Here is an 8,456-nt window from a genome sequence, read left to right on the forward strand (position 1 = left end):
TCCAGTGACACAGACTGGTGTCCAGTGGCCTTACTGGAGTGGGCAAAGTGCTGGTTTGTGTCTTTTCCTTCTCATTTTTATTTTGGTTTTCTTTTCTCTGGCAAGTGGAGGAGCTGCTCTCCCAGGGTCAAACTTGAGGGACTTAGAGGGGAAAAGCTCCCTGGAATTCTGTGCTTTGGCTATGTGAGAGGAGTTTCTTGTTGGCTTTTCCTTCCTGGCCACACCAAAGATGGGTTCAAATGAAGGAGAGTGGGTTTGGATGGGATACTGGAAAGGAATTCCTGGCTGTGAGGGTGGGCAGGCCCTGGCACAGGGTGCCCAGAGAAGCTGTGGCTGCCCCTGGATCCCTTTGAGTGCCCAAGACCAGGCTGGACATTGGGGCTGGGAGCAGCCTGGACAGTGGATTGAGATGAGCTTTGAGGTCCCTTCCAGCTCAAACCATCCTGAATCTCTGAACAATCCCAGTCCCTCCCAGAAGGTTTGCTGGTGTTCCCCTTGTCCCTGAAACATGACTCCCATGGTGGCTGCTGGAGCCTCCTGTCCCCATCCCAAGCCCCAGTGATGGCAGGGATGGCCTGATCTGTGATCCCACTAAAACACCAGTGGCTCTTCATCTGGAAGGCTCTGATGCAGTTCCCCATCAGGTGACATYTTGTGCACTGTCGGGATGCATTGAGCACCCTGGCTGTGGGATAAGCTCACAAATCCTTCCCCCCCAAAAAGCCAGGAAATGGTTCATTCCCCACCTGTGGCTGGAGGAAGGGATGGGCTGATCACTGCAGGTCCTTGCTGTCCCATGGGAAGCCACCACAGGCCCTTCTGGAGYGGCTCCACTCCTCCWGGACCTGCTTGGGATGGACAGGGGKKATACAGGGACCTCACATCCATGAACTGGATGAGGAGGCTGCAGAGATGTCCATGGATCTGAGGGGCCTGCAGAGCTTCTGTGTCCATGGATCTGAGGGGCCTGCAGGGACCCCATGTCCACGGATCTGACCGAGGGGGCTGCAGAGCTGCTGTGTCCATGGGGTTTTTTTCAGTTTTCCCTCAGAGTTTGCCCCCTCAGCAGGCTCGGCTCCAACAGCCAGCAGAGCAGAGGCTTTGTTGGTCTCCTGTTGAGGCTCATCCCAAAAAGAKGATCCAGCAGCTGGAATGCCCCTGCAGGCTTGGGATGACCTGGGAAGGAGCTGGGCTGGAGGATGCAGGAGCTCCTCAAGGTGGTTCTTCCAGTGATAGGAACAGAGCTTTGAACCCCAAACGCCCAGGGATTTCTTGATTCAGCATCTTCTGGTGCTCCCATGGACATGTGGAGCCCTTGGATCTCCAGGGATGGCAGCTCTCAGCATTCCCAGCTCAGGAATGTTGACATCCATCCTCTCAGTGCTGTGGGGYTCCATGTCTGTCCTGGCCTTGCAAGGAAGATCCTTCCTTTCGGTGCAATCCCAGGTCATGAACACCTCAAAAATGGGAAAATTCATTTGGTTTTCCAAAATTTAATTTTGTGTGAGAGAGAGAAAGCCGTGCTGGTTTTGAGGCTGTGCTGGTCTAGGTGACAATCCCAATGTGTGCATGTGGCCCCAAACTGGGAGGGGAGAGGAGCTGGTTGGCAACCACCTGGTGGGCAACCACCAATCCATGGTGGGCAACAACCAACTTATGGTGGGCAACCACCAACCCACATTATGGTGGGCAACCACCAATTCATGGCAGGCAACCACCAACCCATGGTGGGCAACCATCATCCCCTGGTGAGCAACCACCAATTCCTTCCATGCCATGGGGTGTGGGGTGGGAGGGGACACTGGTGGTGGGGCGGCTCTGGAGGCCCTGGGGAGGTCTGGGGATGCTCTGGGAGGTGGTGCCCCCTTGGCCAGGGGTATCTGGGGGCTCTTTGGGGTGGTTGTGTCCCGGGGGAGGACACCCCTCTAACCCAGCCGTGTGTGCCCACAGCTGCACCCCATGAGGATGGACCAGCGGATGCCCCCACTCATCCTGGAGGTGAGTGCTTCCCTCATTCCCTCCCCTGCGTCCTTCTGCTCCCATTGGGAAGGGGAAACACAGAGGTGCCCAAGGGATTGAGCTGGGACATTCCCCACTCCCYATTCCCWCTCCATTCCCTCCTTCCATCCCCGCTTCCAGCCAGGACACATCCCTTCATCTCTGCCAGTCCTGTGTGCCAGTGTGGCACTGTCACCTCCATGGCCTGTGTGTGTCCGTGGACTGGATCCTGGCGGGTGTGACAGGAGCCAGGAGTGAGCACCAGGGACCCTGGGGGTCTGGAGTGGCACTTGGTCACCCCGCTTGTACTGACCCCGAGCTGAGGACTTTGTAGGATCATGGGATTGTTTTATTTGGAAAAGCCCTCCAGGACCATGGGATTCAACCATCCCCAGCACTGCCAAGGCCACCATGTGTCCCCTCCCATGTCCCCAAGTGTCACATCCACGTGGCTGTTAAATCCCCGAAGGCATARGGACTCCAGCCAGGGCTGGACAACCTTTTTTKGAGGAATTTTCCCAATATCCCCCCTGKCCCAGCYKRRGSCSKTYCCYYYYCYYCYKKYCCYKKTYCCYKGRRSMRRRSCCSRMCCCCCCSGCTGTCCCCTCCTGTCAGGGAGTTGTGCAGAGCCACAAGGTCCCCCCGGAGCCTCCTTTGCTCCAGGCTGAGCCCCTTTCCAGCTCCCTCAGCCMCTCCTGGGGCTCCAGACCCTTCCCAGCTCCCTCAGCTGCTGGGTTTGGATGGGCTCTGGTTGGGAAGTGCTTTGGAGTCCAAGGTGCCAGCACCTGGCTGGGCAGTGTTTTCCAGGTGCTTCTGGGCCACAAACAAAAAGTTCCCATTTCTCCCTGTGGGAAGGACTCTGGAACTTGGGATTCCTGCAGAACWGGGTCGTGGTGGAGCATTCCTTGGGGTGGGATCAGTCCAGGTCCTCCAGAYGCACAGAGCAGTGGGGCAGGGCTGRTGTCCTCCTGTGTGGTGACAGCCACCCCTGTGTCCCTCACCACCCCTTCTCCCAGGAGYCTGTGTTTTGATGGAAGGACAGGGAAAAGGCTCTGCCCTGCAGGGAGGGGTAGCCATGGAGAGAGAGGCTGGGTGACACCAAACAGGGGACAGGACAGGGAATGTCCAGCTGAGAACACCACTTTGGCATCTGAAATTTGGGCCCTCCACAGAATCCTTCCGTTTGGAAAGGCCTCTGAGCTCCACAGCTTTCCCCATTTGTATTCCGTTCCCTTGGGAAGGGAAGGTGAGAAAGGGAAATGCCGGAGATAAGGGACAAGTGGAAGGAAAAGGCACCAGCACCGTGCCCTGCCCCTGCTGCTGCCAAGTGGGGCCGTTCACTGCTCAGGAATGCGTGGCATCCCAAACTGCCCGGGGCGAGYTGGTTCCCCAGGGAACCCGGCCCGTGCCAGCCTGGCTGCCAACAGCACCCAGGGCTCGGCTCCAGGGCTTGGCCAGGCTTTCCCAAGGGAGGGAACTCACACTGGGCAGCAGGGACAGGATGGGTGTGGGAGATCTCCATGGGGATGGAATGGAGGTGAAGGATCTGAGTCCCTTCCCTGCCTCCCGCTGATGGCTCGGGGTGAAGAGGGAGGGCAGGAACCAGGGACAGGACCCAGGGAATGGCTGGAGCTGCGTTGAGGTTGGGAAGGATCTCAGGGAAAGGTTCCTCTGTCCCCAGAGGGTACTGGCACTGCCCAGGCTCCCCAGGGAATGGGCACAGCCCCGGGGCTGCCAGAGCTCCAGGAGCGTTTGGACAGCGCTGCCAGGGATGCACAGGGTGGGATTGTTGGGGTATCTGTGCAGGGCTGGGAGCTGGGCTGGATGATCCTTTGGATCCCTTTTAGCTCAGGAGGTTCCATGATTCCATGAGTGGCTTTAGGCTCCTCCTGAGTGAGGGTTTCCTCTCCAGAGGGGCTGTCAGAGCTTTCAGGACCTCCACGTGTGACGAGGATGGACCTGCCGTGGCTGGACCCGGTGACCTTGGAGGTGTTTTCCCCACATCACCACTCCCTAATCCCACGGGATTCCCAGCACGGTGTGTGCACACACCAGCCCCAGTGTGGCCCTTCCCAGCCCGGCCTCCCGAGCTCCTTCCCCATGGCACAGGGTGGCTTTGTGGCTGTCCCCGTGCCTGGGTAGCCGCCAGCTCAGCCATGTGCTGCCAGCACAGCTCCCGGAGGTGCAAAGGCTCTCCGTACGARCTGGAAGCTCCGTGATCCTTTCCCTGGAAAGAGTGAGGAAATCTCTTGGCTCCTGCCCAGCTTTGTTCAGAGCCCTGAGGTGGYGGCAGGGCTGACTTTGGCCCATGGCACTCGGGTGACACAGTTCAGGGCTGGAAGGCTCAGCTCAGGGTGTGGGCTGAGCTCAGCTCCCGCTCCTGGAGTGCGCCCAGGCTCTGCCAGGGAACCCTGGTGGTTTTCCAGCTGCTCTCCGTGGGAATGAGGCTCCCAGGGCTCTGACTCTTGGAGAGCCACGTAATTCAGGGCTGGAGCTCTGCACAGCACCCACAGCGAGCAGAACCTGAATCACCCAGTGCCAGGGGATGGATTTCCTCAAGGATTGCTCCACCAGGCTGYGGGATTGTTGGGCCTGGATCCAGGGGGGTGAACCAGGAGGTCCTGGSAGCTTGGAGGAGCCAGGCTTGTAAAAACAGCTCTGTAAAACCAGAACTAAGCCAAAGGTTAGGCCAGAGCTGAGTCACGGCCCAGGTGAGTCAGGAAGCCTGCTCCCATTTTAGGCTCAGAACCCACTGAATTAGTGGCCCAAATTATTCTCAATTAATTAAATTAGTGGCAATATCGCTTAGATTTCTAGGCCTACATGATTCCAAATTAATTAAAGATACTGTCCCAGAATTCCTCAGTTAATTAAYGAGACTGTCCCAGAATAAAACACTYCTCAGGCTGCTGAGTTTAAAGGAGACCAGAGCCARCATATCTGAGGTGCAGATCCATCATTTCTGACGTGTGATCCTGACTGGATTGATCCCATTCCCAGCACCAAATCCTCTTGTTTTAGTGGTCAAAATGTACCCAAAGCTCATTTCCCCCTTACCACGTTGGATTTCTGTCCTCCCTCATCCTGTCCCCGGCTGCCCTGCGTTATCAGGGAGGGGGAAGTGGGGCAGAGGATGCTGATTCAGCCCTGGGGAGCCTGGCTGAGTCAGACCCGGAGCTAAATCACCTGAGCTCAGGTTCCTGCACTGTTCCTGCTGCTGCCTCCATTTCCTGCTTGCCCAAATCCCCGTTGAACCTTGTCCTCCTCCCRCTGGGTGTCAAGGTCACCTTTCCCAGCTCTCTTGTCCGTGTTTCTGGCCACAGGCACGCTCGGAGATGGACAAGTACCTGTCCAGCGAGGTGCCRCCTGTCCCGATGCTCTCGGACAAGAAGTACCGCCGGGAGAGCGCCTCGGTGGTGGACGAGTTCTTCTCCACGGAGAAGCCCAGCTCGGCACCCTACAGCGTCAACATCAACGTCATCCTGCCGGACACCACCCACCTGCGCACGGGGCTCTACCGGCCCCCCAAACCCGCCGCCCCCTTCCCGCAGATCAAAACCGAGCCGGGCACTGGCTTCTCTCAGCCCTGCTCGTCGGCCTCGGGCCCCACACAGACCCTGCCCGACTTCACCAGCGTGTTCAGCATGCCCCAGTCGGTGGCGGTCAACAACATCTTCATCAAGCAGGAGATGCCGGCCGAGATCCCGCTCTCCGCCCACCCGCAGCAGTCCCAGCTCTTCCAGCTGCCCCTGGGCGCTGCCGGTGCCGACATCCCGGCCCTGGCCTCCTCCTCTGGCGGCACCACGGCCGTCAGCTGCCTCGGCGGGGTCACCATGGCCACGGGCTCGGTGGCCAGTATGGCCCAGCGAGCCGGGCAGCCGGCGGGGCTGCTCAAGCAGTATCCGCATGTGACCCAGGGACAGGGAAGCTTTGGGAGCATCTCCGGGCAGTTCTACCCCACGCCGGGGGTCAGCCTGCCCCCCTCGCCCCCCAACTCGCAGCCCGGCAGCCCCGAGAACCAGCCCGAGCTCATCAACACCATCTCTCCCCCGCCGTCCTACGAAGCCACCTTTGGACTGAAGCTGGTCCAGTCTTCCCAGATTCCCCCGGTCCCCAACGGCRTCGGGGGCCTCTCCCAGGGCCACATCGGGCTGCAGCCCCCCAAGTACAACAGGCGCAACAACCCCGAGCTGGAGAAGAGGAGGATCCACCACTGTGACTACCCAGGTGTGCTCATGGGGGGCTCTGGGGGGTTCTGGGCACCCTGARGGTGGGTGGGGGCTGCCTTTGGCGTCTGAGGGTTCCTTTTGGGAGGAAGCTCTGGGTGGAGCCCCAGGGAAGTGGGAGGGAGGAAGAGAGGTCGGTCCCGCCAGCTCTGTGTGATTCCTTCTTTCTCCTCCCTCCCTTTATACATTGAGAGAAGCCACTCAAAGAGGGAGAGAGCTCCTGCAAAGCCAGGGATGCTCCTGGGGATCTGCTCCTGGGGATCTGCCCCTGGGGATCAGCCCCTGGGGATCTGCCCCTGGGAATCTGCTCCTGGGAATCCACTCCTGCGGATCTGCCCCTGGGAATCTGCTTGTCTCTGGCAGCCACATGAAGCCACTCTGCCTTTCCCACTAACCCTTCCTGTTCTCTCGCAGGAGCTGTGGAGGGCAATGCAGAGTAATCATGGGATGGTTTGTGTTGGAAGGACCTTAAAGCCCTTCCAGTGCCACCCTCTGCCATGGGCAGGGACACCTCCTGGTCCAAGTCCTTGAGTTGGGGATCAGCCCAAAGAAGCTGCCTCATCCCTGGCAGTGTCCAAGGCAGGCTGGACATTGGGGCTTGGAGCACTGTGGGATAGTGGAAGGTGTCCCTGCCCATGGCAGAAAGATTGGAATGAAATGATCTCGAAGGTYCCTTCCAACCCAAACCATCTGGGATTCCATGACATCCACCAGGGAAGCAAATCCCACATGAGAGATSCCAGTGAGAGCCTGGAAATGGCCACTTCTGGAGCCAGGACACACCTCCCTCTTCCTGGGCTGCTCCCAGCGCTGACCAGTCATGGATCAGCAAACCCTTTTCCCATGGGGGTGTGTGAATGAGAAAAGTCCTTTCTTCACTGCTTCCTGCCAGGTTTATGGGCTCTTGCCATGGCACAGGAGTGGCTGCAGATCAGCCCCGAGRCTCTGACTGGCCCAGATCCTGCTCCACCATGAGTGCAGGACGTGTGTACGAACAGGACAGGTTTAGGGAGATCTTTCTGTGCTGACACCCTCCCACCCTCTGGCATCCTGTGGATTTAAGTGTTTTCTGAGTAGGAACTGTACTAGGTTCTCCTGGTTTCTGGCTCCTGCTGAGTTCTTTACCTTCTGCTGGTCATGTTGGGGACTGATGAAGGTTGGAAGTGGACCTGAGACAGACCCATCTGTTTGGTCAGAGGAAGAGAGGCATCCTGCAGGGTTTGCACCAAGGCAAAGCTGGTTTTAGCAGGATTTTGATCTCTGGTGCAAAAAACCCACCCAGCCTGTGCTAAGCAAACCCTGGGTGTCGTCCTGGGCGGGGAGGTGCAGAGATGGAGCAGGGATCTGTCTGATCTTTCCCTTGGAGGTTCAGCTGGAGGTGRCACCAGGCAGGGATAAACAACTGCAGGGGGGTCTCACCACCATGGAATGTGTGAGGAAGTGAAGGTAGGCACAGAGAATTTGCACCTGGAACTTGAGGAACAGGGGAGATCTGTTTGTAAAGCCCCCCCTCTGCCAGGGCCTAAAGGGGCTCCAAGAGAGCTGGAGAGGGACTGGGGACAAGGGATGGAGGGACAGGACACAGGGAATGGCTTCCCAGTGCCAGAGGGCAGGGATGGATGGGATCTTGGGAAGGAATTGTTCCCTGGGAGGGTGGGCAGGCCCTGGCACAGGGTGCCCAGAGAAGCTGTGGCTGCCCCTGGATCCCTGGCAGTGCCCAAGGCCAGGCTGGACATTGGGGCTGGGAGCAGCCTGGGACAGTGGGAGGTGTCCCTGCCATGGCAGGGGGGTGGCACTGGGTGGGCTTTGAGGTCCTTCCCACCCAARCCATTGCAGGGTTCCCTGATCCCTGTCCCAAGTGTGAGGGGCTGCCAAGGCCTCAGAGCAGCAGAGGCAAAGCTGAACGGGGCCACCAAGCCCTGTCCCTCCTGCCAGGGTGGGGACAAGCAGCTCCTGAGCAGGGCAGSACCAGGGCTGATCCCACCCAGGGAGCTCCTCTGGGCTGGGTGGGAGCTCTGGGGTGCTCAATGTCCCTGTGCTGCCCRTGCAGGTCACAAAAATTCAAATTTGTATTTGAATGTGCTCATCCCAGCACAAAGCAGAAAGGGCAGCAGAGTCTCCCTAAAGCTTCATCCAGGTGAAACTTTGGAGGAGCTGTACCCGGCTCATTTTGAGGCACCTGCTGCTGGAATTTCTCCCCATGTCACAGTGTTTGTTAGACCCTGCCTGTGA

At 58.7% G+C, this 8,456-nt stretch overlaps 1 protein-coding gene across 2 annotated transcripts in view; it reads left to right on the plus strand.

Moving 5' to 3' along the window:
- KLF8 (KLF transcription factor 8) overlaps nucleotides 1-8,456 on the plus strand; it is a 43,230-nt gene that overhangs the window by 25,753 nt on the left and 9,021 nt on the right. The window contains exons 2-4 of one of the 2 annotated variants that reach the window (XM_057383828.1): nucleotides 1,951-1,998; nucleotides 5,322-6,227; nucleotides 7,662-7,718. The exons of the other annotated variant lie outside the window; for it this stretch is intronic. Of the exons in view, the coding sequence (XP_057239811.1) occupies nucleotides 1,951-1,998; nucleotides 5,322-6,227; nucleotides 7,662-7,718 (1,011 nt within the window). The remainder of the gene's footprint in view (nucleotides 1-1,950; nucleotides 1,999-5,321; nucleotides 6,228-7,661; nucleotides 7,719-8,456) is intronic. 2 annotated transcript variants of the gene reach the window in all.

The sequence above is a fragment of the Malurus melanocephalus genome, unplaced genomic scaffold, assembly GCF_030028575.1.
Source record: "Malurus melanocephalus ecotype Western Australia unplaced genomic scaffold, MMel_1.1 scaffold_664, whole genome shotgun sequence".
NCBI lineage: Eukaryota > Metazoa > Chordata > Aves > Passeriformes > Maluridae > Malurus > Malurus melanocephalus.